At 58.3% G+C, this 27,985-nt stretch overlaps 3 protein-coding genes across 7 annotated transcripts; 1 reads left to right on the forward strand and 2 right to left on the reverse strand.

Annotated features, from left to right (window-relative positions):
- Nucleotides 1-112: 112 nt before the first annotated feature.
- On the reverse strand, nt 113-17,644 carry TPST2 (tyrosylprotein sulfotransferase 2). 4 transcript variants are annotated; one of them, XM_017814450.1, is made up of 7 exons: nt 17,577-17,644; nt 9,597-9,656; nt 5,683-6,585; nt 3,678-3,876; nt 1,954-2,004; nt 1,685-1,733; nt 113-910 (listed from the first exon to the last, which is right to left on the reverse strand). In XM_017814450.1, exons 3-6 carry the CDS (start codon nt 6,516-6,518, stop codon nt 1,704-1,706), a joined length of 1,116 nt encoding a protein of 371 aa, XP_017669939.1. In that variant the 5' UTR covers nt 6,519-6,585; nt 9,597-9,656; nt 17,577-17,644; the 3' UTR covers nt 113-910; nt 1,685-1,703. The 4 variants fall into 4 exon arrangements, with proteins under 4 accessions (XP_017669939.1, XP_017669941.1, XP_017669940.1 ...); XM_017814452.1 differs by lacking the exon at nt 17,577-17,644 and adding an exon at nt 17,431-17,486; XM_017814451.1 differs by lacking the exon at nt 17,577-17,644 and adding an exon at nt 16,085-17,326.
- A 705-nt stretch (nt 17,645-18,349) lies between these two features.
- CRYBB1 (crystallin beta B1) lies at nt 18,350-23,118 on the reverse strand. 2 transcript variants are annotated; one of them, XM_017814020.1, is made up of 6 exons: nt 22,904-23,118; nt 22,106-22,265; nt 21,127-21,245; nt 19,325-19,457; nt 19,082-19,224; nt 18,350-18,812 (listed from the first exon to the last, which is right to left on the reverse strand). In XM_017814020.1, exons 2-6 carry the CDS (start codon nt 22,244-22,246, stop codon nt 18,632-18,634), a joined length of 717 nt encoding a protein of 238 aa, XP_017669509.1. In that variant the 5' UTR covers nt 22,247-22,265; nt 22,904-23,118; the 3' UTR covers nt 18,350-18,631. The 2 variants fall into 2 exon arrangements, with proteins under 2 accessions (XP_017669509.1, XP_017669508.1); XM_017814019.1 differs by lacking the exon at nt 22,904-23,118 and having other exon boundaries at nt 22,106-22,305.
- Nucleotides 23,119-26,656: 3,538 nt separating this feature from the next.
- CRYBA4 (crystallin beta A4) lies at nt 26,657-27,852 on the forward strand. Its single transcript, XM_017814050.1, has 5 exons — nt 26,657-26,729; nt 26,849-26,967; nt 27,179-27,320; nt 27,412-27,554; nt 27,705-27,852. Exons 1-5 carry the CDS (start codon nt 26,691-26,693, stop codon nt 27,850-27,852), a joined length of 591 nt encoding a protein of 196 aa, XP_017669539.1. The 5' UTR covers nt 26,657-26,690.
- Nucleotides 27,853-27,985: the final 133 nt, after the last annotated feature.

The following is a 27,985-nucleotide window of genomic DNA, read 5'->3' on the forward strand; positions in this document are numbered from 1 at the left end:
GCCGCCCCTGGGCCGCGCCCGCAGCGCCACTCTACGGCCCGGCGGAATATGGGGGGAAGGCAGAACCCGCGCTGTTAAATATCAAATATTGAAACATTAAATATTAAATATCAAACCAACACTTTAATGGTGTCCGACACCGGGGGTAGGGGGGCCATATATTAACTCTGCAATAGCCTCTGCAGGGTCAGGGAGGGGGTGTGGGGAGGGGGGCACGCGCACCACAAAGTCTCTGCAAGGCCAGGGGGCTATTCCTGACCCTGGGAATTGGGAACAGCAGGGACAGGGCGGCTGTTCTTGAGCCTGGGAACAGGGAATGGCAGGACCAGGATGGCTGATCCTAACCGTGGGAATAAGGAACAACAGGCCCAGGATGACTGTTCACAACCCTGGAATTAGGGAACAGCGCAGTCAAGACGGCTGTTCCCAACCCCAGAAATACAGAACAGCAGTGCTGGGAGGGCTGTTCCCCACCCTGGGAATAGGGAACAGCAGGACCAGGGTGGCTGTTCCCAATCCAAGGAATACAGAACAGCAGGACCAGGGTGGCTGTTCCTGACCCCAGGAATACAGAACAGCAGTGCTGGGAGGGCTGTTCCCAGGAACAGGGAACGGCGTCACAAGACACTGACACGAGATGTAATGAGTCCTCCGGCCACGGCACACATGGAACCTCCTCCCGCCACCCCCGAGCCTGGATTCCCACAGCTGCTTTTCCCACGGAGCGCTGGGAGAGGCCGAGGACATTCCCGCCGTGGAGCACGTTTGGCCTTTGCAAATAAATGCAAATACATTCCTGGAGCGCAGTCATTTGGCAACAGTAGGAGCAAGCAATATGCTTGGAGAACCGATTTCCACAGGCCAGTGCAAACTCTTCCTTCTTGGGCAACAAAAGGCCATTTGCAACGTTCTGGAAGAGAGAAACACAGGGAGAACACAGGGCAGGATCCCCTCAGAGGCAGGATCTCCTCAGGAACAGGATCGCCTCAGGAGCAGGATCCCACACACCAGCACAACAGTGCCCAACAGATGGTTTAAAGCTCCTGTGACACAAAACACAGTCAGCAAGGAACCAAATCCCAGCCCAGGACATTGGACACACAATTCCTGATCCTCTCTCAGCACTTCTGATCTTCTTCTAGCCGAACCGACTGCTTTTACACAGGAATTAGTTTTCAAAGGGTCAGTTTTAGTACCAAAAATGACATTTTATGCTTTAGCGCAGAGAGTAGAGAGGGAAAAACATCCAACACGTCAACAGTTGTCTCTGGAGCAGAAGCCCAAGGCAGCAGCTTTGTTTCTCATCATGTTTCCCTTTGTTTTCTATCCCCTTCCTCAGGTCCATGGCACGTCCTTGAAGGCAGCTGGGGAGCAGCTCAGCCCATCCATGCATTCCACATCCCATCCCTGTGCTGCCTGTGGGGACAGGCAGCAATGACCCTCCCAAGTGGCTGATTCTCATTTTGCTGCTTTAAGCCTGTTCCCAGAGCTCAGGAAGAGAAATCCTGACAAATGGTCCCACACAGCAGCATTGTTGGGAAGATCTAAGGCAACTGTGAATGATCTTTGGCATCAGAAGTGTGCCTGGAGCCCTGGCTAATCCACAGAAATTACACAAACCAAATGCCAATCCTGGAGCAATGTGAGCAGATTTGCCCAAATCCCAAAATTAACAGGGTCTTACCTGGAAATCATTAATTTTCTTAGTGAGAAGATGACGTGTTCTGAGTGACCTGAAATAACCCAGAAACAGAAGGGTCAGCTCTGAGCCACCATCTGCATCCCCCAGGGAAGGGAGCAGGGACGTTCCCCGAGGGAAGGGAGCAGGGACGTTCCCTGAAGGAAGGGAGCAGGGACATTCCCAGCCTGCAGACACCCCTAAGAGGGAGCCAGGGACCAGACACCCCAGATTAACCCAAAAACACAACCCCCCAGGGCACACCAGACTCTTACCTGCAGGTGACCTTTCAGATTGGCCGGTGTTTTATAATCCCCCTTTAAAACCTGTGGGAAAGAGAACCTGGAGTGACCCTTCTGGGGCAGTGGCTCCACGAGCATCAGCCAATCCACCCCATTCCATGTGTCCCATGTCCCAGGACACCTGAACCAGGTGTCCCAGGACACCTGAACCAGATCAAACTCTGAGGGGAGTTTGATCTACATCATGGGGTCATATTGGGGCAAAAATGGGAGGTTTCATCCTTTTTGACTATAAAGACAGGGAGCAGGGAATCAACACAAGCAATTCCCAACTCCCCCCTTAGTCTGAGAGGCAACAACGTTTTGGTTTTACCACCATGTCAGTTCTCCAGTTTCATCCAAAAACCACTGAAAAGTCCATATCAGAGACCCACAGTGGCCCTGACCCTGCCCAGGGCAGATGTTCCCCCAAACCACCCGTGTCCCAGGACAGCTCTCAGCAGGCACTGAGGAGCTGTGAGAGACCAGAGTGCTGGGAGTACAGAGCAGTTCCAGGGAAGCTCTTCCCACCTCCCAGTCAGTGCTGCCACTTCCCTGCCTGCCTACAGCACCCTGGGGACTGGTCCCACCCTGCTCCCACCACCATGACAAAGGACACCTCATCCATGGGCACTGTCCCAGGGAACTGGGGGGCTGCGGAGCCCCACCCCAAACATGGGAACCTCCCTCTGCCTCCTAACTGCTGGCTGGGACTGCAGCTCCTTCCTTCCCGTTCTGCTCCAGGGACATGAGTCAATATTCAAAAAAAAAAAGGAAAAATCTGTTGGTTTTGCCCAAAGGCATTCCAAGCCTCCACGTGTGTTCCTGGTGAGAGCACGGGAGTGGCTGTGGAGCTACACACAGACACAGCACAGCCAGAATGTTGTACCAGGTCCCAGCCAGGGTACAGTGCCCAAAGAAACCATCAGCACACACCAGGAACGCCTACACCGGGGTTCAGGAACGGGGCTGGGTCAGGGAGGGACAAGTCAGGATCTGCCACAGCACCACAAACAAACACCACCACAAAACCATCGGCAGCACCGTCAGCATGAGCCCCATCAGGCTCCACCTGGAACACACAGCTGGGCTGGAATCACCTCAGGGGAGCTGTCAGCCATTCCCAGCCTTCCCAAGGAGAAGACTGCACCTCAAATCCTGTGTCCAGGTCTGGACTCCTCACTCCAAGACAGACAATGAGGTGCTGGAGCGTGTTCAGAAAAGGGAACAGAGCTGGGAAAGAGTATGGAGCATCAGGAGTGGCTGAGGGAGCTGGAGGGCTCAGCCTGGAGAAAAGGAGGCTCAGGGGATACCTTCCCTGACAGGAGAGGGAGCCAGAAGTGATCGGGCTCTGCTCCCAGGGAACAAGAACAGGACAAGAGGAAATGGCCTTGAGCTGTGCCAGGGGAGGTTGGACATCAGGAGGAATGTTTTCACAGAAAGAGTTGTCAGCCATTAAAAGGAGCTGCCCAGGGAAGTGGTGGAGTCCCCATCCCTGGAGGTGTCCATGTGTCACTCAGTGCTTTGGGCTGGGTGACAAGGTGGGGATCAGGCACAGGTTGGACTCAGTGGTCTTGGAGGTCTTTTCCAGCCTCAGTGATTCTGGGATTCTATGTCCGTTTCCCCCCTGCTCTCTCCTGACCTGGCTCAGCAGCCTCCTCTGCTCCAGGGGCTCTGTGAGCCCCCCGGCCCTGCTCCCCCATGGCGGTGACACTCACCCTGTGTGTGTTGTTGACAACCAGGGGGTCGGGGTGGCCGTAGTTGGGGGGGTTGGCGTAGGGGTCGTAGCCCAGCCTGGCGAGCATCGGGGCGATGTGGGCCATGTCCTGCAGCACATCCCCCGGGATGTGCCCGATCCATTTAGATAACGCCTCCAGGTTCACTGGCTTGATCACCTGGTCTGTGGATCTTTCTATCCTGGGGAAAAAAAAAGAAAAAAAACCAAAAGACACTAAAGTTGGATTTCACACACGTGCTGGGGTCACACAGAACAGCCTCAGCCAGGCTCACTGTCACCTCAACATCGAATCACAGACTGGTTTGGGTAGGAAGGGACTTTTGAGCTCATCCTATCCTACCCCTCTGCCATGGGCAGGGACATCTTCCACTAGACCAACCCCCATCCAACCTGGCCTGGAACACTTCCAGGGATGTGGCAGCCACAGCTTCTCTGGGCACCCTGTACCAGGGCCTCACCACCCTCACAGGGAAGAATTTCTTCCCTAAATCTGACCTAAATTTCCCCCATTTCAAATTGAAGCCATTCGCCCTTGTCCTGTCACTGCAGTTCCTGATGAACAGTCCCTCACTGGCTTCCCTCCGGATCCTGGGAGGTGCTGTGAGGTCTCTACACAACCTTCTCCTCTCCAGGTTGAACAGCCCCAACATGTCCCTTCCACTCCCATGACACAAACACTCATCACCTGCCAGGCACACCTGAGGCAGAGCCAGGGTGAGGCACAGAGGGGCAGTCCCAGGGCAACCCTGTCCCCTCGCAGCCCTGATCTGGGGAGCACGCCCTGGCAGGGGGTTGCACGGCCCCAGAGGTGGGGTCCCCCTGTATAGAATTATGGAATCATTAAGGCTGGAAAAGCCCTCTAAGATCATCAATTCCAGCTGTTCCCCCATCATTGCCAAGGCCACCACTAACCATGCCCCTAAGCACCACATCCACATGTCTTTGAACACTTTCAGCAAGAGTGACTCCACCACTGCCCTGGGAAACCTGTTCCAATGCCTGACCACTCTATCCATGAAGAAATTTTCCAAAAGATCCAATCTAAATCTCTCTCAGCACAACTTGAGACTGCTTCCTCTCATCCTAGAGGGGGGATTCATCCTTCACTGGGGTCAGGCTGTTACCAGGACACCTCTCCTTACTACAGGAAAATAATGTAAGATGTGTGGGCTGTAGCACAGGTGCACCACAGGGCCTCGAGGGAAATCCAAAATCTTATCTGTTTAAGGAATCTGGGCAAGATTTCCTCAGAGCAAACAGGGAAGCAGAGCCGGCTGCACACCCATGGCATCCCAGAGCACCGGAGCAGCTGCACATCCCCCCTGGCTCCTACTGCCCTCACCACCGGGGCACCAGCAATTGATACGGAGACTCGGATAATTCCCTTACACGGCTGATTACATTTTGCTAAGCCTGACTTAAGCCTTTCACTTAGAAAAGAAAAAGCATTAAAAGAGGAAAAGAAAGTGGGAGCAGGTAAACACCCCCAACACACAGAGAGGCCAGGAGGGAGTGCTGGGTGTGCCTCCACGGAGCAGGGATCGCTTTGATTCTGCAATACCAGCCCCAGACCTGGCAAGAACTGCTGCTCATCATCATTAGCAGCACAACTAATCACACTGAGGAGGCATCTGAGGACGGGTAGAGAAAGAGGCATTAAAGAGCTCACGTTTCAGAGCAAGCAGTTCTTTCCAAATTAGAGACTGAAATAATTTCTGCAGTGTCAAGAGAGATTAAACAGTCACCTGCTCCTGAAATCCTTGCTTGACAAGCTGCTCTGTGGAGTACAACAGATTGGGAGCATTAAAGCCATCTCTTACTCAGAAACACAAACCCTATTGCAGTACAACTGATGTGTTGCTCCTTCTGCCCCCAAAAATCACACAAAAACACCAGCAACACAGCTTTGCCCCCAGTTTTAGCCTTGACCTGATTCGTGTAATGAAAATGCTTCTTGAAAAGCTGAGGAAGGAGCTGAGACTCACTTGGAAAGCGACACCCCGCCGGGCTTCCCAATGAGTTCCTCGTGGTGCAGCACCGTGTCGCTCCAGGAGATGTCCAGGAACTTCATGATGTTGTGCATGGACTGCTCGGGGTGCAGCACCAGCTGCTCGTAGTAGACGGGCAGGCAGCGGGCCCGGCCGACCTCCAGGCACTGGGAGTACATCACCTCGATGGCTTTGTTCCACTTGGTCAGGCAGTCCCGGTAGCTGTTCAGGTCAAAGCCCGCGATTGTCACTTTCCGTGTGATCATGGAGTGCACTGAGGCCCGGCCATCCCGCACCATCAGGAGGAATTTGGAATTGGGGAACAGCCTGGACAGGTAGACGGAGGACTTGAGCGTGAAGGGGTCCTTGTTGCACAAGTACCTGGCGGGCTCGCCGTGCTTGGCGATCACTTCCAGGATGAAGGCCTGCATGGCGGCGTCCAGGACCTGGTCTGTCACCCCCGCCTCGTCCAGGCGCATCTTCTCCCGCCCGGACTTGGACCAGGCCTGGCGCATGGCCAGCACGCGGGGGATGATGCGGGTCTCCTCCCCGCAGCGCACCTCAGGGTGGGCGTCCAGCATGGCCCTCATGAGCGTGGTGCCGCTGCGTGGGACCCCCCCGATGAAGATCAGGGGCATGTCCTTGCTGTAACGGTACTCGACGTGGTTGGCGTCCATCATGACCAGCTCCTCGTTCTCGGGTCTCATCAGCCTGTGCCTCCTCTCGCTCAGGACCTGCTGGCACTCCAGAACCTGATGGCCAAGGTGCAGAGTCACCATCAAGGCAGCCACCGAGCCCAGCACCAGCAGCACCCTCCGCATGGTGACCCGCATCCTGCTCTCCTGGGCACAGGCTGGGGACTTCAGCTCTCAGCTAGCAAGTGTCCAACCCCACGGGCATCTGCAAGAGAAATGGCATGGTCAGAGGAGCAGGACCCACACTCCAGCCCAGAATCCAGCCTGGCTCCAGTGGGATGCTGACACCATCCAGGATTTCATCATCTCCTTCACTTATCAGCAACTCCCAGACTCGGTGCCTTCCACCCAGCAGGTAATTAAAGTCTCTGTCAGTGCACACCCAAAGAGACAATTTCTGTGCTGTTTGTGTTCTCAGAAACACAGGTTTACAGCTGGAGCAAAGCTCCAGGAATGTTTTGGAGAGGAGGGGCCATGTATACCCACTGAGTCCTTAAAGAAAATCTTTACAGAGAGCCTGTTGCATCCCAGATGAAGCCCAAACCCTCCCTAAAGTTATTCCTCCCAAACCCGAGTCAGCACTCCACCACTGCTCACATTTCAGCCACCTGCCTCCTTCCTACATTTTCTTTAGTTTAACTCTGCGGTCAAAAGGGAGGGGGAAGCCGAAATAAGAGAAAAACAAACGCCTCTCATGCAAATCTTAAGTGTCAGAGTCAGGAGAAGCCGTTAGAATGAAACACTGAGAAACTCAACCATTTGACAGTGAACAGCTACACACAGTGTTCAACACCCTGCCCTGCCTCCGGAGACTGACCTGACGGAGAAATCCTTGAAACTTCATCTGGCACGAAGACTCTTTGGGTTTTCCAGGGCTCGGTAGGACATCCAGCAGGAAGGCTGCAGCCTCTGCGAGTGCCCAGCTCTGCTGCGTGCCCAGAGGGACTCCCGGGAAGGCTGGCACCGCTTCCCACCCCCTCCCCCCATCCGCCCCAGTTGCGAGTGCAGGTTTTGCAATCCTACCCTGGGCTCACCCCGGGATTTCCAGTTCTTTGTGATTATGTGGCTGGGGCGGGAGCTGAATGGAGTGGAAGGAACGGGCCGTCCGTGCATTCTGTTTTGCTGACAGGCCAAAGAACTGCTCCAGAAAAGTGTTTTCTCCTGTCGACTCTTTCCCCGAAGGAGAACACTGCACAGCGGCCCGTGCAGAGCAGGGAGCAGGCAGGAGAGAGCCCGGAGCCTGGCAGCCTCCCTGCCCCTGCCCTCCCTTCCAAGCACTCGGGGACTTGCTCTGCTCCCCCCTTCCAGCCCCTGACATCCCACTCCATTGTTCCCATCCGCCCACTCGGTTTTTATCCACTTCTGTCCAGGCAGAGCCCCTGTGCCAGCCCAGGGACACCCCTCCCCAGCCCAGGGACACACTTTCCCAGCCCAGCAGCACAGTAACATCACCACCAAACTATTTTTGTGGCTCTTTACTACCTGGTCCATCTTGGCCAGCTGCTCAGTGACATACCCAGGTTAAACAGTCTCAACTGCATCCCCAGGTCTCAGATAAAAGTGTGTGGCTTTCTTGGGATGTAGATCAGAGGGATACCCGACAGCTCTGGTATTTTTGCAGCACCAAGCAGAGTCAGAGCCATTAACAAGGCAAGTGTTGCTCCTTCCTGCTATCTTCATCTATTTCAGTCATGTAAATATATTCAAATGTTCACCCAAAAATAAATGCAAATGCCACAAGACCCATTTCAAAGGATGGCAGTGGATTGCAGGATTTAGGGCCAACTGGAATAATTAGGGTGATGCAGACCAAGACAGGCTAATTACCAGGAAAGGCTGCAGTGTGAAAGGAGGCTGGAGCACAGAAGTACTCTGTTCTCCCAAAAAACAGCTGACAGGGAGCAGTTCCCACCGAGATGCTCCAGCAGCTTCATCTGAGCTGCACAGGGAACAAAGGGATTCGCTCATGTGCTCATGTTGAGTGCCAGGGGCTGCGGTACCAGCACCACAAGCAGGACACGGCCTCGAGCTGTGCCGGGGAGGTTCAGGTTGGACATCAGGAGGAATTTCATTACAGAAAGGGTGGTCAAGCACCGGAATGGGCTGCTCAGGGTGGAGCCCCCATCCCCTGAGGTGTCCAAGGAATGACTGGATGTGGCACTCAGTGCTCTGGTCTGGTTGACAAGGTGGTGATGGGTTACAGGTTGGACTCAATGATCCTGAAGGTCTTTTGCAACCTAAATGATTCTGTGTGCCTGGGGACTGTCCTGCCTGTCTGGTGGGCAGGGACACAGCCCCCCCACTCCCACCCAACACCACCAGTGTGGGGAAGCTCTCAATCCATGAAGCAGCAGAAAAGGAAGCTGCCCACGGGAGCATGGCTTCTCCTCACTGTTGTGCTCTGGGACTCTGCCTCTGCTCCTGCATGGCAGCCACAGGCCCTGGGAGGGCTGGAATGGAACAAACTTCTCCAGTGGGATCATCCCGGTATGCCAGGTGCGCTGAACAATACCCACGAGCGTGTCTGGCAGCAGGCTGGGAGCAACTGCAAACAGCCCAGCTGGCTCTCAACTCTTTGTGCAATTCTCTGTTAAGAATTTCCTAAAATATATGGGGCTCATTAGTCTGTGAGGGAAGAGGGATGGGTCATTTCCTCCAGAGCAGACACTGTGGTAGAATCATGGCATAATTAGGCGCATAGCTGTCTGATCAAAGACAGCCCTTCCAGAGACAACAGTCATTCAGATTCCCAAACTGGCTCTGAGAGCTTCTCACTCCAGCAGGAATTAGGGAGCTCTCGGAGGCTTCTCTAGCACATCATGGCAGGCACTGGAGACATGGGAGCAGAAATCAAAGTACCAGCAGCCAACCCCAGGCTGAAGTCTCCCGAGTGCAGCTTGGACACCAGGGGACAGGGAGGGGCTGTGACCCACAGCCAGGGGCTCCATCCCTCACCACCATCAGGGCAAGGCTGGCACCTAGAGCATGGGGGAGGATGGGAACCAGCAGGGAAGTGACAGCAGAGTGACAAGAGGTCCTACAGGCACAGAGCCTTCCCTATTCACATGCTGATGAACCATTAGCATGAACAAGGCTTACACCACCTCCTGTCAGCTTGTGAAGGCAACAGTATTCATGGGGCACCAGTGCTGGTGTGGACAGATGTGAAACATTCACCCAGCATCCCAGGGGAACCAACAACCCATGTGTGCTTACCTTGCCCCCATAAGGTCATTTTGCTGCTAGCCGAGCTTCATGCTGCAACCTCCAGAACACCTGATAGGGAAGAGAAGCCATAATGTTGATTTATTTATTGCACATATGTGCTCTCCTCCTTGGTACCTTCCACTCCTGCCCACAGCCTCCCTCTCGTCCCTCCCAGGGAAAGGTGGTCCCAGCAAAGCCTTGGCACCAGGAGCTGCCCATGCTGCCAGGACCTCCTGGCTCCAGCCCAAGGAACAAAGCTCTCTCCAGCCTCACCACCCCCCAAGGCAGCACCACCAGCCCCTCAGAGCACACGAATCCCTCCAGGTAGGGAGCCAAACCCCTGTACACCAGGTTTCCCACAAGGACATGGCACCTGCACCACAGGGATTGCCCCCTCCCCGGGGAGCCTGGCAGCCGCCTGCAGTGCCTTGGCTGGAGCCACCCTGCAGGCACATCCCAGGGACAGCTCAGAGACACTGCGCTGCAGCAGAGCGCCCCGAGGGGCCGGACCCAGCAGGATGGGAGGATGTCACTCTGCTCCAAGGATCACAGTGGGTGCACAGGGCGCTGGCTTGTCATAGGGCTGCTGCCACTTGGCCCTTCCCAGTCAGCTGCCCCTCAATACATGACAGTGTCCCGGCCTCGGAGGATGTTTTTTAGAACATTTCAAGGACAGACATTAATTGCTATTCCAGACACTCAAGTCTCCTCCTCTCCTGCCATCGAGTGTCACCAGCCCCTCTGCTTCAGCATCAACGAGAAACCAGAGGGAAACTCCACCCAGCATGAACTTCAGGAGGCCTTATCCGCAGTGCACATGCTGCCCTTCTTCCCTGCCAGGCTTCCTGCTCGATCCTGGCCTGGCCTCCACGGACCACAGGATTTCAGCTCTGGACGAGGCTGCATGCCCACGGAGCAGCATCTGCATCCCTGGATGCACTTCTGCAGTGCCACAAATGCTCTGGATCAGGGAACAGCAGCAGTTTAACAGCCCACCCCAAGACACCCCGCTCCGGAAACAGCTCCAGCTCCTGCCCGTGCACAGATACACACAGACAGACACACGGACGTGCACTCGCTTGCTGACTTCCTTCCTGACACTGCGCAGGGTGTCACTGCCAGCCGGGCTCCAGCACTGAGCTCTGAGCAACCACAGCCTCATGACCCAGCACCTGCGGTGGGAGCGGGTAAACCACCAGCAGCACCGGGAACAGCCCCGTGTGCCAGCACCGCCGGGCCCAGCACCACCTGCAGTGATGAAACAACATCGACCCCATTTTTTAAAGCATGAAAACAACCGCAAAAACAGTGTCTACAAGAAGCTCCATACGATCAGAAGCTGCATTTTTCTTTAAAACATTCCCAGAAATGATTGTCACTAACTGCAGCTTCCCCAAAAGACGTAGGTGTGGCCTGGAAAATTTGAGCTCAATTTGTTGGTGCTTAATAAAAGGATGAGGAACTGGAGGCGCCTTTGTGGCGGAACAGCAGCAGGAACTGTGGTCAGCAAGAAATGTCCTAATATATCCAACTCGCATCTTTACAAATCAGCAATATTTAATTACTTAATTAGTAGTCTACAGTTCATTTACAAAAATAAACACAGCTTGCCTGAGGACAACTGCTTCATCACAACCTGAGCTCAGCCCAACTCTGTCACTGCCAAGTGGTGGCCATGACAGCAGCCCTTTTTCTCCTGGTCCCTGCCTGGCGGCAACATCACATTTCAAAACACCTGATGACTCCCAGGTACCTCCCTTAGCAGGACAGGGATATTCCCATCCTGCTTGGAGGGGGCAGCAGCAAACAGCAGAGCGGTCAAGCCTCCGGGAGGAAAAAGCCGGGAAGAGCTGTTGGGGGACTGAGGGCAGCAGGAAGGGACAGGCTGCTGGCACTGCTGGCACACAGACACATGAGGCGTCTCTCCATCTGTTTCCAGGCAGCCCGAACAAAAGCTGATCAACAAATTTCAAAGCATTCACCCACTCTGATGAGCAGCTCCGGGACACAGCGAGCACGGACAGCCCTGATCCCCGCCGGGTGCCCACGGAGGCACCGCGGGGGCGGCTGCGGTCGCCAAGTGCAGCGTCAGCCCCACATTGCACAACCCCCAATGCGTGCTTATCCGCCCCAGCATGGCATGGATCGGGATTGGTCCCATGGGACAGCCATCTGTAGCGAGCAGGGTCCAACCTGCCCACCCCAATCGATGTTGCAGCGTTGGCAGTGGAACAGGGGCTCTGCACCCACCTCTGCTGCAGGCGAGCTACAGCTGGAGCCTCAGAGCCACTTTGATACGCACAAAATTAAGCTGCAGCACTCAAAAAAAAACCCCCCACAACAACAAAAGAAGCTGCTTTCAGCCACCACGTGGCGAAAGCAGCACCACTGACAGCAGGACAGGTTTGGTGACTAAAACTGAAAATGCACTGCAGGCCATGAACCCAGAACATCCACCAGAACCAGAGGCCAATCGCAGTAAAAACACCGGGAGTTTAGAGCACTTCAGGGTTCTGTGCCCCTTGGAAAATCCCCAAATAGCACTAGCAGCACTGTGGTTTGCATTTGCACCGCCAACAAAAACCGTAAAATCCAAAAAAATCCCAAATAAAACTGAAAGAAACAGTCAAAAGTCAGCAAGGATAAGTGTTCAAGCACCCAAATCACACAGAGGGTGCTCCAGCTGCATCTTAGCACACAGCCGGCTCAGAAGGGAAGGAGGAATTTATTCTCACTGCTGGGTACCTAGAAAAATAAACCAGAAGAATCTGACGCCCTGAGGATTAAGGCAGTGTGTGCCAGTTTTGAACACTGGCTTTCTCACTTGGAAAAGCCTGAGAGGTGAGAGCCCCGAGCCACACTATGGATTCCAGCTGAGCACCCCAGCACTCCATCCCAGAGAGCCTGGCCAGGGATACAGACACGGTGCACCAGCTGGCTCCAACAAGCTCTAAATCACATCAGCAAAGAATCCACAGACATTTCACAGCACAAATGGACGGCTGGTTTATCGCCTCAAGGCTGTTATGATTAGCAAAACATTTTATTATCCCGCTCAATGCTACAGTGTTCCTCAAACAATAAAAATCCCACCAATTTACAGAATCTTCCCTCCGCCCGTCCCTCATTCCAAGCACAGTGATGGCATTTTATGGTCCGGCGATGGAAACCGCAGCATCCACCCCGCCAACCCCGGACGGCAACGGCCCTCGGCCCAAAGTGGCTGATTAATTATGGAACGCCCAAAGTGAAAGCTGCTGGCAGGAGCTGGGCATGGAGGCACCTACCCAGCACCTGGCTCCATGTCCACCATGCCCCAGCAAGGCTCCAGCAAAGCCGGGGGGGAAGGGGCTTGACACATCTCCCCTTTGCTCAAGGAGCAGGGTGGGGAGGCAGAGCCGCTGCTGGAAGAACCGAGACGAATGAGGGGGGACAGGAGGGGAAGGGATAGGAGGGGAAGGGAGAGCCCCCCACTCCATGCTGCGGGCTGTGAGGGATGGGGACCGGAGCAGAAGGGGTGTCTGTGACCCTCCAGTGATGGATGGAGCCACCAGATCAGCTCCATCTCCACGTCGGAAGTGCCTGTGCCGAAACAGGACATGAGCTCTGTGCTTTGGAGGGAGCTCCTGACTTTTAATCAACCCACAGAGCTTCACCTTTCCTTAATTACTCTGTAGTCACTGCCTCGGGGGGGACAAAGGCAAAGACAGCGCGGGTGCCACTGCAGCGATGCTGCAGCCAGAGAGACGCTCCCTCGCTGGCTCCCCTTGTGCCCTGACCCAGGAGCTCACCATCCTGCTCCCTGCTCAGAGCTGGATGAGGGGGCTCTCGGGAGACACAGAGCTGTCCTCCTGTTCCCCTTGCCCAGAGAAGTTGTGGATGCCCCAGCCCTGGAAGTGTTCAAGGGCAGGCTGGCTGGAGCTCTGAGCAACCTGGTCTAGTGGAAGGTGTCCCTGCCCATGGCAGAAGGTTGGAACTAGAAGATCTTTAAGGTCCCTTCCAACCCAAATCATTCCATAATTCTGTAATGGTTCCATGAGCCCTCCCCATATCTCTGACCAGGTCCCTCCAACTCCCACCCCAGGGCCAGGGTATGCCCCAGGGATCCCCAAAGGAGAGAGGCATAGGGAGATGGGAACTGGAGGTTGCAGTGCCCATGTTCACTCACCACACCCAATGCAAACACAACTCTTCCCTCCCACAACTGCACAAAGATTCCCTGTGGGAATGTGGGTGGTCAGAGCCTGCCATACAATAGGGAGAGAGAGAAGTCAGAGGAACTGCTAGAAAAAACAGTAAGTATCTTCAAAAAATATTTTCCCAATCCACAGGCCAAACCCTAAGTCTCAACAAGCTCTATTCTTGCACGCACAAGGGTCAGGATTTGCAAATAAAAAGCTGTTTCTGCAAGAGAAACCCCAAAACCTCAAATTTGCTTAAGAAACAAAATCAAAGTGGTTTATTTCCCCATGCAGGAGCAGCAGTGGCAGCCCCAAGACTAGAGGCACTGTCTGAGGGGAGGGCAGGGAGGACAGAGGGGCTGCTGCTCATCATGGGCAGTGAGGGGAGAGGGGACATGGTTGTACCTCATCTCTGCCAGCCCCTCTGCTCATCCCTGTCCCATTTCCTGCAGCTTGAGGCCTCAGGAACCCTGAGCATGGACCAGGCCCCGGATCTCCACTGTGGCCCAGACGGCCTCGGCACAACCGATGCCACAAGGGCAAGAATTTGGCGTTTCCACAAAGCCAGAAACTTTGGGAAGCACCGGCACCCCAAGGCCGTGTGCTGGCATAGCCCCAGCAAGGACAGGAAATGAACCCCACCAAGCCCCAGCACGGGAGTAGCCCTTGTGAAACCATGGAAGGAAGAAACGGAACCAAATCCTTCCGAGACTGCGTGGCTGCTGACTGTCAGCCAAACCACCCTGCACGGCACATCCGAGTGCTTTCCTGTCTGCAGGAGCCCAGCTGTGAGCCCTGGTCCTCTGCTGCCACTTGCATCTGCAAATGCTGGGCACCAAGGCCTTGTGCTTGGTGCCCTTCCCCTGCTCGGTGCCCTTCCCCTGCTCGGTGCCCTTCCCTTGGATGCCACACAGCCCCGCTGGCCCTCAGCCAGCTGTGAGCACAGCTGCCAGGGGGACCAGCTGCTCTCCCAACCCCCTTGCAGCTCAGCCACTGCCAGGAACAGCCACTCGCACCGCAGGATCCATCCCAGCACCGAGCAGGAACAGGAGCACTGGAAAAACCCCGGTTGCTTCCACCTTGCCCCACCAGAGCAGCCTGCAGGCTGCAGCAGCTCCAGAGCTAAAACACCCATAGTCATTTGTCCATGGAGAAGCATCTGGACACTGCAACCACCTGTGGAGTCCCCGGTCTCAGTTTGGGGTCACTGGCCTGGGAATGCACAATGGGAACCAGCCACTTGCTTCACTTCCGAGCACTGTGGATTGAGCAATCCCCTGCTGCTGTTCTTGTTTGCTGTCCCTGTGAGGGGACAAAAGGCTCCTCAGCAGGGCCAGCCCCAGCACACCCTCCTGCCTGCGCCATGAGGCCAGCACAGGATGGACTGGAGACGAAAAGGGGGAAAAAAAGCATTATTCTCCTTGAGACAGGATTTCTGTGAGAGAATTGCTGCAGAATTGGAGGCAGACAGGTGTTTAGAACTGCAGAACTAGAGGTCTGAACAACGTTGTGAACCAAAGCAGGCAGCCAACACCATGGCAAGCTTCTCCTGTGTTCCGCACACTCGCTGCCTGCAGAATCCAAAGGGAAACACGCCTGGCTGAGGCACAAGGCTGAGGTTCCTCAAGGCATCACAAATTCATCAGAAGGCGCATCTGTAGGGTGCCAAATAAAACCACCTGCTGGGGTTTGTTTTCTCTCTCCAAAAATCTTCTTGACAGTCCCTGCATTTTAACAGCACTCCTGCCATCCCACACATCCCTGAAGGCTCAGCGTATCCGTAATGCAAACTGCCTTTGGAAAAATCTCCTTAAAATAGCAACAGAAATTACTAATACAGTTTGTAAAACCTACAGGCAGAGTACGGCAGTGGCCTGGGCCTGCCTGTCCTGGTGAGTCCATCAGTGTCCTGCGGAGACCCCACGGCAGCTCCCACCCTCTGGCCTGGCACATCTCACCAGTCTGGAAGGCACAACTCTGCACTTATCCCCCTGCAGTGATGCCCCTCCAATGCCAGCTGCTGCAGGCAACGCTGGGAAGGACCCACATGGTCCACAGCTCAGCTGCTGCCCCCACTGTGTGAGCCCCCCACAGACCCTCAGCTCCATGCGGGCACCACAGCACGGCTGCTCCTGCTGCGCCTCACGCAGCAGCCACCGAGCATCAGCTGCCACCAGGCGCAGGATGGCAAACCCTGCTCGCAGGAACCTGCGTTGGCACTTGACAGCTCCCCACGAGCACGCTGCACTGTTCCCAGAAAAGCAACAGCAAATTTGGAAACCTGTTAGCACCAATCACTCTGAGCTCTGCACTCACCCTTGCTTGGTGCCCGAGCAGAAGGGAGCAGCACTGCTGTGCCAAAGGGGGACTCACCACCCCACAGTGCACCCAAGCAGCTGGCAGGGTGGCTCTGACTGGCAAAGGGAGGCAAGTTAAGGGGTTTCAAGCTGTGAGATGTTTTTTGGACAGAGCCTGAGTGTGCAAACAAACACATCAAGGGACAGAGCAAAGGTCCATGTGATGCAAACCCCCCTTTGCCCATGGAGGACATCGGCCCAGCTCACGCTGCCCACCCTGGGATACACTGCCAACAGTGCTGGGATGGCAACTCCAGCCACGAGTCCCAAGGAACTTGAGCTTGCTATGGACACAGTGTGGATGTCACATCCCTGCCACGCAGGGCAAGTGACAGATGGGCACGGCCAAGGACAGTGCCAGTGTTTTGGGTGGGCTGCAAGGTGCCAACGCAGCCGCCTGGGCACCCACCTGCACCCCCTTTGCCAAGGGATCTGCACCCCACGGCCACCCCAGCCTCAGCACTGCAAACATCTCTTGTGCCAACAGCAGAGGCTGATGCTGACCAAGACCTGAAGGTGCAGGTTGCCCCTGAAGCTCACCTGCTCAGCTGACTGCAGCACGGGCCACCACACTCACCCTGGCAGGATAGGGCAGTGCTGACACCAGTTCAGCTCTGGACACCCGGATGGATGAACAGTCCCTGCCTATGGGTGCCCTTCTGTATGGTGATGCTTGGGTTATGGGGGGCACGGTTGGGCTGATGCTGGGCTGCCAGGAAGGTGCCAGGGGAGCAGGGGCGTGAGGAGTGGGTGCCAGATAGCAGGAACAAGGGGAGAAAGGCACAAGGAGCACCCCATGCTGAGCACTCTGTGGCACTTGCCATGTATCCTGCACCGTGCACTGAGCACCCTGCGGCACCCTCAGCACATCCTGCACTGCACAGAACGTACCCTGCACCCAGCACCACCCCGTGAACCCAGCACGGAGCATCCTGCTCCCAGCACCCAGCACCACTCCGTGAACCCAGCATGGAACACCCTGCACCGGCCACTGCTCTGTGTACCCAGCACCGAGCACCCCTCTGTGTACCCAGCACTGAACACCCTGCACCACTCCGAGCATCCCGCACTGAGCACTCTGCACTGCTCTGAGCATCGAGCACCGCTCCGTGTACCCAGCGCCGAGCATCCTGCACCGGGCACCCTGCACCGTTCTGAGCACCCAGTACGGTGCACCGAGTACCGTTCCGAGCACCGCTCTGTGCACCCGCGCACCCCCCGCACTGCGCACCGAGCATCCCCCGCCGCTCCGCCACCCACCGAGCCCCGAGCCCTGCCCGCGCTGCCCGCACCGCCCGCCGGTACCGAGTACCGCGCACCGCCCGCCGCGCAGCCCCGCCGCTGTCACCTGCCGGCCGGGGTGACACACACGGGGCCGGGGCGGGGCCGGGCGGGGCCGATCCCCCCTTCCCCGTTCCCCCGTTCCCCGGTGCCCCCCCCGCTCCACTCACCGGGGCCGCCGCCGGCCCGGAGCGGCGCGAGACGCGGCGACGTCACGCGCACGAGGGGCCGGGATCCCCGCGCGCCGCACCGCGCGTGCGCCTCGCGCCCCAGGCACCGGGCGGCACCGGGAGCGCGCGGGCGTGTGCGCGTGTGTTTGTGTGCGCGTGCCCGGGGCGCGCGGGCGGCACGCGGGAGCGCGAGCCCGGGGTGCGCGTGCCGGCACCAGTGGCGGTGCCAGTACCGGCCGTGGCCCCGCAGCCGTGCGGGGTCCCGGGCCCGGGAGAGCCCCGGACCGCGCTCTCCGCAGCTGCGCCGTCACCCCCGGCCCCGGTGCTGCTGCCTGTGCCAGCGCTGCCGTCACTGCTATCGCTGTAATTAATCACCGCCGTCGCTAATGAGCGGCGTAGGAGCGCAGGAAAACGCCACCCGAGGTGCTCGGACGGGATGGGAAAGGGGGAGTGAGGCCGAGGAAGTGCCCGGTGCGGAGCGACAGCGTCCGAGGGGAATAAAAACTCATTGAGAGTGAATTGGTCTTTGATTGACTGCAGTTACGGCTGTTAATTATTTCCCAGGTGGATCCCACCGGCGGGCCCGCAGCCCCCCGTCCTGCCGCACGGACGGAGCCCGGAGCCCTCCATGGTCCGAGTGCTCTGGAGGTGCCCTGAGTCCCCCCCAGCTGAGACGGTCCCCGCGGGTGCTGGTGGGATCCAGTTGAGGAGCCTCCTGCCCTTTCCCACACCACCTCTTTTCCTCCACACAGAGGGTCTCCCATGTCCCAGCAACAGCATGGGGAGCAATTCCCCTGGGAAGACCACCCTGCACCATGTCCCACCCGGCTCCAGCACAGGGCTGGCACAGGCCAGGAAGGCAGAGTGTCCCGCGGCCGCGCTCATGCACCACCGACCCCCGAGCAGCTCTAATCTTCTGTTTTTTTAATTTGCCTCACAAGGTAGAGTACATCCAGGGAATGTGCAATGTACAAGGAAAGTGCTGGGCAGGCGAGCGCGAGGGGAGGCGGGGGTGCCCCACGGGGCCCGGGACTCGTAGCTAGCAGGCGGCACGCTCAGTCAGAGGGCGCGTCGGGGGTGACGAAGGTGCCCTTCTGGTCCCACTGCATGTCCCGGATGCGGCGGATGGACTGGATCTGGGGCTGGAAGGCAGACCACTCATTCCAGTGTCGGAAGTCTCCGGTCTCAAAGAGGTACTGGTAGCCTCTGTAGCCAGGGTACTGGTACCCGACCCAGCTGCAGGGAAAGCAGAGACAGGGCACCTGAGCGGGCTCAGCTGTTACAGGCAGCAGCGCCATGGCCGGCACACGCTCAAGGAGCCGGCAGAGCCCCCCTCCCTCCCTGCGCCGGGCACAACCCTGGGTGATGGGCCACAAAACAGCCATGTGGTGCTTTCTGGCTGCCTGAGAGCCCCGTGTGGGTGCTCAGAGCAGCAGCAGTGGATCGGGGCACAGGGGAGGACAGGGAGCCTGACACAAGGCAGCTGCCACTGCAGCCTGGCTTACGTTCCACTGGGCACCTGCACGCTGCCCACACGGTCGCAGAAACCATAAGCCCAGAGGCTGGGCACATCGTCCTCCTGGATTTCCATCTTGTTGCCCTTGAAGTCAGCAGACTCATAGAGGGAGATTTTGTGGTCCTCAGCCTCCTGGGGAAGACAGAGGGAAGGTGTTGGCTTGCATGGCTGAAGCAGCACAGTCCTGCCCTGGGCAGACACCGGCAGGTGCTTCCTGCTCCCAAGCACTCACCATTTTGATGGGACGCATGGACATGAAGCAGTCGCTCCGGTAGCTGCTGGACCAGGTGTCCCAGCGAGGGTACTCGCCCTTCTCCAGGATGAACATCTCCCCACGCATGTTGGCCTGCTCGTAGGCCACCCAGCTGGGGAGAGGGGTGGGCAAATGGCAGGTCAGATGCCACCCTGCAGCTCCCCTCCTGCTCTGCCAGCCTGTGGAGCGCTGGAGGGGACTCCCAGCACCCAAAAAGGCTGCAGGTACCAGGAGTGGCCCCACCACCCTGCTCCAACCTTTCTCCCAGCCCAGGCACTGTGGTCTGGGCACAGCTGGTGCTGATGTGAAGCAGAGGTGAGGGCTCTTGGCTGGAAGCTCAGTGGTATGTGTGTCCAAACCTGCAGCTGCACCCTTCCTCAGCTGGGGAGCAGTGGGACCCCCAGGCAACTGGTGATCCCCACATGCTGCACACCATAGAGTCATTTCAGGACTCTCTTTTCCCTCCCGCACCCCCGGGCCCGGGCTGCCCAGGCTGTCTAATCCTGGCACGCTCGCACGCCTCACTGCACCAGCGCCAGCCAGCGCTGGCACCTGGCCCACTACTGGGGCACGGGGCTTGCTCAGCTGCAATGTCACCTCTTTAGCAGTGCCACGAGGTGCTGCAGTGCTGTGAATGTCATGGGCCTGGGGCCTCAGAAGCCCCTGGCACCACAGCAGCCCTGCATTTGCTGCTTCCCATTTCCCTGCAAAACAGGGCTCTTCCTGCTAATGCTAACAGGTGTTTTCCCGCTGGCAGGAGACATTCAGGTACCCCAAGCAGCATGTCCTCACACTGGCTTCTAAGGCTCAGCTTGGTTGATTTTGCTTTTCTCTTTCCTTAAGCACATTTTTAGGCACAGAATCTCACCAGTGACTCTCAAGAAGCCTCCATGGGCCCCAATGATACCAAAGTTCTCTGTTTGCCCAGTTTAACCCTTTATATCTAGTGCAGCTTCCCAGGTGTCACACCTGAGCTCCTTCCAGGCTTCTCCATCCCCCTTTCATTTCAAGAAGAGTTGGGCATTCTGGGTTCCTAATAAAAAAGTCATTGGTGCTCCATGGTGTCATTCGAGGTGACCACAGGTCACTGTCCTGATCCCTCAGGGCCGGTGTCAGGGCAAGCTGTGTCCTGTGCAACCTCCTCAAAGCCCTGCTAGCCCCCCTGCCCTCCCAGCACACCATTTCCAGCCAGGCACAGTGCGGAGGGATGCTCTTTCAACATGGAGATCATCTGTCTGTTCAGTTATCTGCTTTGGGGATCATTTATGTCCCTGCCTGTGTCAACTGTTCCCATGGCTTTCAGACCTGCCCAGCCCCATTGTCACTGCTCGGCTGCCTGGGTGCAGGCAGGCGTGAGTCATCCCTGCCTGTCCTTGCCCACTCCAGCCTTGTCTCCATGGTGGCCCAGACCACCAGCCCGGTCCAAGGCTCCCACCTCATTTCACCTTGGCTTCTGTAAAATCCGCAGGTCCCTTGCATTCCATGGACAGCTCCAGGTGTCCAGGTGGACACCTTTCTTCAGCACTTGGCTTTGTCTCTGGTGCCCTTTGCTTTGCAAGTGGCCCTGGCATCCTTCCCACCCACCCTGGCCTCCTTGCCCCCCTTGAAGGAGATCCGGGACCCCCACCCTGCTCCTGTGCTGGCCCTCCACCGCTCTGCCCAGGCTGCAGGGAAATGCCCCTGTATGCCACACTGTGCCCAGGGCTGCCCCCAGGGCTGTGTCCCCACCCCCTTGGGGCATCCCCAGGGACACGGTCCCCTCTGTGGCTGGGGTCACTTACGGTCCAGAGATGACAATGACACTGCGCACCCGGTCGAAGCCGCGGTCAGCCAGGTTCAGGCACTCAGCAGTGAACTCCATCTGCCTGCCCTGGAAGTTCTCCTGGTCAAAGACGACGATCTGGGGGTACAGGAAAAGGGTCAGATGGGGACAGGCATGCTCAGGGAGAGCAGGGTGGTGCTGTGTGTCCCTGCACACATGAGCCTACTGCCCCACGTGTCCTCCTCGGCTCTCCAAGCCTTCCTGCAGCTTTTCAGCTCTGATGCCCAGGCAAGCCGAGCTGGGCTCTGTGTTTGAGCAGCTCTGTCACGGCACAGACTGAACACAGGAAGGTCCCGCCTGACAACTGTCCCAGGTCCAAGATGGCCTCATCCAGCTCCCATTTCTGATGCTGCAAAGCCACATCTCCCTGTGCCGGTGCCCAGGTTGCTGGGAAGGAGCTGCTTCTTCCAGAGCTGCATCCATGCCGTGGCCTTTGCTACCTGGCACATGCACAGTGTCACCACAGTCCTTGCATCACTTGCCCCTCATCCCCAGCCCTGCTGCAGTGCCTCGGTGGCATTCTGCCCTAGAATCACTGCAGCGTTTCAGTGCTGGCCCTGTCACCTACAGTGCCCCTCCACCCTCCCTGAGCACCACAGAACCCCCACATGCAGAGGATGACCAGAGGGAGCAGTTGGAAGCAGCCAGTCCTGATGCCACAACCCAGGGGACAGCATTTCCAAAGCCTGTGGTCCCCAATGGTCACTGATGAGCTGTCCTGACCAAGGGACTCCCAGAGTGTCCCTCCTGCAGCAGTTGCCCAAATCCTGTGCCTGTGCCAGAGGGACAGAGCAGGGAGGGATGGTGGCACCTGTGCTCACATCCTGCTCTGGGAGGGGGGTCCTTCCCTGTGGGATGATCTCCTCCTGCCCCAGAGATGCTGCCACTGTCCTGCAGCCCCGGAGTGTGTCCTGCGCGTGGGGAGCCGCGGGGCTTACCCTGAAGGCTTCTGGGGAGGGCTCCTCGCCCTTGCTGTTTGCGACAGGAGCAGGGTCAAGGGATGGAGTTGGCGCAGGAACTGCCTTCTCCTTCTCCTCTGCAGCCTGTCCGGGAGCAGTGGGTTTTGTGGTCTCAGACATCGCGGTGGTGGGCTCAAGTCTGTGACAGGGCACCAGCAGCATGTTAGAGGAAGGCATGGTTGGGGCACCCACCACCCACCCCAGGGATGGTCACATCGGAATGGGGTCTCTCAATGGGGTGGGTGGCCAGGGCCAGGAGAGGAGCCGCTGGAAGGTTCTCCAGCAGGCACAGGCAGAGGATCTGCCTTCACCAGGAGGATCACATGAGGTTCTGGTGTCCACACTCTCCTTCTGTGGTCAGAAGATCTCTATCACTGCAGAGGTCCTACCACTGTGGGGGTGCCCAGGGCAGCCCCCAGCTCTGTGTCCAGGCACTCCCTGCTCTCCCTGGCCAGGCTGGGGCCTGACACTGCGTCAGGCACTGGGGCCATCCCGCACGGGGTGCGCATGGGAGCCCAGGGGGCACGGGGTCAGCATGTGAGGAGTGGGAAGGGGACAGCCCTGGTCTGCTGAGGCCCTGCAGCAGGCACCCTGCTGTGGCCCTGCAGGTGAATGTCACCAGCAGCTCTCCAGGGAGAGGAGAGCAGTGGGATGCTGAGCACCGAGGTGCTCCCAGACGTGATGACCACAGCAATGGCCATGGCTTAGACCCTGCATTTCCCTCTCCCCACCTCGGGTCCGGCTGCAGCCCGGTGCCCGGGGACTTTGTCCTCTTACCTGGGCAGCTGCTGCTTCTTGTTGGAGTGAGCGGGCTTGTGTTTCGGGGCGCCGCGAGGCCCCCACTTTATAGCCTGGCAAGGGCAGACCCCCGGGCGGGCGCACAAAGGAACTGCCAGCTCATCAGTGTCTGCGCGGCCGCCCAGTCATCACATCCTGCAAAGCGCTGGGCGAGCTGGAAGCCTCTCCCCGGCCCCGTGCCCAGCCGCTGAACCCAGCACTTTCCTTTGTGCCCGCGGCACAACAGAAGACCTGACCGTGCCACTTTGCAGCGCGCGGCGGCACCCGCTGCCCCGCGTGCGGCAGCCCCGGCAGGGCATATATAGCCCTGGCACGGCCAGGCCAGCGCCGGCACCGGCACAGGCACACTGCCCTCCCCTGCCCACCGCCCCTGGCACCGGGCTCGCACGGACACCCCAGTGCCACTGCTGCCGCAGCCCCACAGCGCCCAGCCTGCAGCCACACTGTGCCCATTTCTCCCCTCCAAACACTGAACCTCTTGCTTTGAACATCACTCTGTGCCCATAAGTGCCTGCAGCAGTGCTCTGAAGATGCCAGAAAGTGAGACCCGAGTGTTCTGAAATGCTTCAGAAACTGTTTTATTTCTCAAATGATGTGTAATTGAAGCCGACACTTTCTGAACCATCTGAGTGCCTGAAAATGGAAAATAGTGTTTGCTCTCTGTTGGGAATGTTCCTGCTCACTGGCAGGGCTGTTCTCTTGCTTTTTAACCCATTTGCCCCGTGCTGTGCTCCCCCTGTACCACCCCTAGTTTTGTACTACCCCCACCACACTCACGGTGCCAAACCCCATACAGTGTTTTGGGGCATCAGCTCTGTCTGACTGGCACAGGAGAAGGGTTGCAGGGTGGTTGGATGGGGACATGCCAGCACTGGGCTCTGTGGCAGATGAGCCTGAGGTGCCACTTCTCCTGCACCCCATGGCACCTTGGGGAGACCTTCTCCTGAGTTCCTCTGAGCCTCTGATCAGATCCTCTCCCTGTTTGCCCTGTTGTGATCCTTTTCATCCTGTAAATACCTGCACACTCCTTTGGAACACCCCCAGCTTCCCGCAGCATCCAGCATCAGTGCTCCTGGGCAGTACCTCACCCGAGGGTGTGTGGTCAGATAGTTCAGAGCCCTGTGTTTTGCCCTCATCTTTTGTTCCCCTCATGTGTCACCCAGCAGCAGTGGGATCCAGCTGTGCCCTCTGGGCTATTGCTCAAAATCCCTAACAAAAAGGAAGTATTGATCCGCTCTTTTCCCGAGGTTTTTTGGCGGCTGCGCTGTGCCCATGACGTGGCTGGGTGTGGGGGCTGCTGCCCTGTTACCCTGGGCACTGCCACAGTCTGGTTCTCACCTGGACACTGGGCAGTGGTTTAGGATTCATGATTTCAATTGGCACCATGGATTTTACCCGGCTTTCTAATTTAACCTGCCCTCTCTTCCTCTGGGAGCCAGAGTGGATGTTCTACCTGGCTGCCTCCCCTGTGCCTCCTGGGCATTAATCAGCAGGTCTCACCCACCCCCTGCTCCTGACTCTGCTTCCTCTTCCAAATCCCAGCACCTTTGAAATTGGGTATTGGGAAAACATTTCAGAGGGCCTGAGCTCTGCTCCTGATGGGTGTTCTGTGCTGCTCCATGTTACTCTGATCACACAGTAGCTCCATGGTTTTCCTGAGCCAGTGCTGTGGCAGGGCTGACAGCAGGGATCTGTCCTCGGTGGTTCCTGAGCACCCCAGACACAAAATCTCTGCGCTCCCTGTGCACCATCCCTGCTGCTGGCTGCAGGTACTTTAGAAAGCCCCTCTCTGCTCCATCCCACCCTGGCACGGGGGTGCCTGTGGGATGCGCAGCTCCAACAGCAAAGCACAAGGCCAGAGCTGGCACAGCAAGGCTGCAGAGGGCACGGGAGCGGGCACAGGGGTTTGTTCTGCCCCGGTGAGTTCCACTGCCCACGGAGCTCCCGCTGCTGCAGCCCTGCCCAGTGCTGAGTGGCACTGTGGGTACACTCAGCACAGCCCAGCTCTGTGGCCACATCCCCGTGCCAGGACATGGCGTGGAGAGCAAGCGCATGGTGGTCACTGTGCTGGTGGCCAGCACAAGCTGAGTTTAGCTCAGGCCACTGTAAGAGGTTGGGGACAAATTGTGCCAAAAGGCTTTTGCTGGGGTTGCAGATGTCTGGACAGCCTGTGCAGCCCTGGTGCAGCCGGGGGTGGCTGCTTGCATTGAGCCCCCCAGGCTGCTGTGCTCGCCTGCTCTGCCTCCCCTGCAATGCCCAGGGCTGACAGGGCTGCAGCTGCACGAAGGATGCTCCAGCTCAGCCCCCTGGCAGTTTCCTGGCAAATGCTGTCCCAAAACACAGCTCTCTCTGGGAATACGAGTTTTCTCACTTAGCCTAACAGCCTCCATTGGCTGCTGCCTGCTCTGAGGTGCAGGCTGGGTGGGTGCCTCTGCCCAGCCCTCGGAGCCCTGGCACGCTCCTGACACCACCCCGGGGTGATTTATACAGTGTGGGGGTCACGGTGAGTAAAGCTAAAAGGTATTTAGGTTCCCGAAATGCGGGTGCAGCAGACTCTTTTCAGTGCACAGAGGCAGGAGGCTGCTGCAGCAGTGGCCCAAATCATGACCTACACCTCCAGTCCCTCACATGCCTTTGCAAACCCCCCCCTCACTTCCCATGCCCTAGGTCCCTACTTGTTACAGTGTCCATGGCTGCTGTGTGCCCACCCTGCAATGAACTGCCCTGGATTTCAGGGAGAGCTGTTCTGCCCTCCCAGGGAGAGCAAGTGCAGACGTGTCCTTCCTCCCACTTCCCAGAAATGGGTGAGGAAATCTCCCCGCGCCCCCAGTGCAGGCAGTGCTGCCTGCAGGCAGGAGGAGCACTGCCAGAGTGGGAACACGGCCCCAGCTCAGCCCTGTGCTGGGGAGGGCACACTGCAGAAATGCTGGCAGACCCGGGGGGCAATGCCCCGGCTCTGGAGCTGTGGGGCCGGGGGTCAGAGCCCACGCCCGGTGGGCCCGCTCGATGTCCCGGCTCATCAGCGTCTCTGACACGTTTCCTTTGTTCTGCCCGGTCCCTCCTCCCCGCCATGTGCTGAGTTAGGGGTTTCAGTAATGCTCCCCTGGGCTCTGTCTCTATCTGGAAGCTATAAAAACCCAGCCAGAGGCTGCAGGACGTGTCACCTCCCTGGGCACCAGTGCCTCACCCCAGGTAAGCGCTGGAGCCTGGGGCAGCTGCCCTGTCACCGTGGCTGGGGCCTGGGAGCAAGCAGTTGTGGGAACATGTGGAGGAGCATCCAAGATCTAGGGTTAGACCTCACCTTGGCACAGGAAGCAGTGGCAGTGGATTGGGGGACTGGGGGCTTGGGAGACTGGGGAATCAGGGGTCATCGCTGGCCATGGCAGTGGCAGGGTGCTGATACTCAGCGTGGGCACATGGCCACCTCTGCAGCACTCCCAGCTCAGCACTCCTCTGCCTGCACTGGCTACATGCACGGGTGCTTTGGCTCAGGGAGCTGCCAGTGGGAGGAGTCTCCCCGGGCATGGGCAGGCAGTGCTAGGATGGCTGCCGGGGCCAGGTGCCCACTGCTCTGCACAGCCCAGGCAGCAGCTCTGGGTGGGCAGGGAGAGCCCCAGCCCATGCTTTTCTGCTCCAGCAGGAAGCAACCCCCTTTTTGCCCCCCACGCTCCTAGTGAAGAGATGTGCGTGGGCTCCTGAGGGCATTTCATCTGGCCAGAGGGGCAATTTTGACAGTCCTGTTCCCCTGTGCCCTGGCAGAGCCACCATGACCCACCGTTGCAAGAGATCCTCCGGTCTCTGGAAGGTACAGGAGCCTGGGCAGTACCAGCACCACACCCTGTGAACACCTGGGAATGGGGCTGCAGCATCTACTCAGGGCCTCCGCACCCCTGGAGCCCCCTGACTCCCTGAATCCCCCCCCAGATCGCGGTGTGGGATGAGCCTTTTTTCCAGGGCAAGAAGCATGAGTTCACCACCGACTGCTACAGCACCCTGGATCATGGCTTCAGCACCGTCCGCTCCTGCAGGATCGAGAGCGGGGCGTGAGTGGGGGTCTCAGGGCACTGCTACCTCGCGGTGCCGCGGGACCCCATGGATGGAGGGGGGTTGGGGGATGGAGGTATCCAGTGCCTTTTGCCACCTGAGCCATGGGGCCGCCTCCTCTGGACACCCGTTGTGCGCAGCGGGCACAGCCCTGGGTGTGAGTGGGGCGGTGGGCACCCCGAGGGTCTCAACCCCCTCCCGCCCCGGTAGGTGGGCAGGCTTCGAGCACTGCGGTTTCCAGGGGCAGCAGTTTGTGCTGGAGCGCGGCGATTACCCGTGCTGGGAGGCGTGGAGCGGCAGCAACGCCTACCACGTGGAGAGGATGTGCTCCTTCCGCCCCATCGCCTGCGCCGTGAGTGCCCCCGCCCCGGCTCCCCCCGCGGGGCCGGCCAGGTGAGCCGGGCAGGGCGGCCGTGCCAACACCGTGCTCCTCTTGGCCGCAGGACCACGGGCGCAGCCGGCTGATGCTCTTCGAGCAGGAGAACTTCCAGGGCAAGCGGGCAGAGATGAGCGACGACTGCCCCTCCCTGCCCGCCCTTGGCTGGGGCAGCAGCACCGTGGGCTCCTTCCTTGTCCGCTCTGGCGCGTGAGTACCCGGTGGCTCACACCCTGCCAGGACCCAGCACCGAGGCACGCGGCGGGGCCGAGGACGCTCTGGCAGCTTCTGGCACCCGCAGCGCGGGGGCTCCATGGTGCTGCCAGCCCTGAGCCACCGCCGTTCTCTGCTCTGTCACAGGTGGGTCTGCTCGCAGTACCCGGGGTACCGAGGCTTCCAGTACCTCCTGGAGAGCGACAGCCCCGCGGGCGAATACAAGCACGTGCGGGAGTGGGGCTCCCACGCACAGACGGGACAGGTCCAGTCCATCCGCAGGGTCCAGCAGTGACCGCGGTGCCGGAGCCCCCGCACCACCAGCCACGTGCCCTGGGCACCGTCTGTCCCGCGGGGCAGTGGGGGCAAAGCTCAATAAAGGCTCAGTTGTCCAAGGCGGCACTGGCAGTTGGGGAAGGAGGGACCAT

This window comes from Lepidothrix coronata, unplaced genomic scaffold, assembly GCF_001604755.1.
Source record: "Lepidothrix coronata isolate B3197 unplaced genomic scaffold, Lepidothrix_coronata-1.0 Scaffold44, whole genome shotgun sequence".
NCBI lineage: Eukaryota > Metazoa > Chordata > Aves > Passeriformes > Pipridae > Lepidothrix > Lepidothrix coronata.

Bases quoted from the DNA above. Each gene is read 5' to 3' on its own strand.
- TPST2 (XM_017814450.1), bottom strand. From the start codon at position 6,518: ATGCGGGTCACCATGCGGAGGGTGCTGCTGGTGCTGGGCTCGGTGGCT. The intron at 3,877-5,682 runs GTGAGTCTCAGC...TTTTTTCCCCAG, and splicing joins GGCGGGGTGTCGCTTTCCAA to GATAGAAAGATCCACAGACC. The intron at 1,734-1,953 runs GTAAGAGTCTGG...GGGTTATTTCAG, and splicing joins ATCTGAAAGGTCACCTGCAG to GTCACTCAGAACACGTCATC.
- CRYBB1 (XM_017814019.1), bottom strand. From the start codon at position 22,303: ATGCCTTCCTCTAACATGCTGCTGGTGCCCTGTCACAGACTTGAGCCC. The intron at 19,458-21,126 runs GTAAGTGACCCC...CCCTCTCCCCAG, and splicing joins GTCATTGTCATCTCTGGACC to CTGGGTGGCCTACGAGCAGG. The intron at 19,225-19,324 runs GTGAGTGCTTGG...TGTCTTCCCCAG, and splicing joins CCATGCGTCCCATCAAAATG to GAGGCTGAGGACCACAAAAT.
- CRYBA4 (XM_017814050.1), top strand. From the start codon at position 26,691: ATGACCCACCGTTGCAAGAGATCCTCCGGTCTCTGGAAG. The intron at 26,968-27,178 runs GTGAGTGGGGGT...CCGCCCCGGTAG, and splicing joins TGCAGGATCGAGAGCGGGGC to GTGGGCAGGCTTCGAGCACT. The intron at 27,555-27,704 runs GTGAGTACCCGG...GCTCTGTCACAG, and splicing joins TTCCTTGTCCGCTCTGGCGC to GTGGGTCTGCTCGCAGTACC.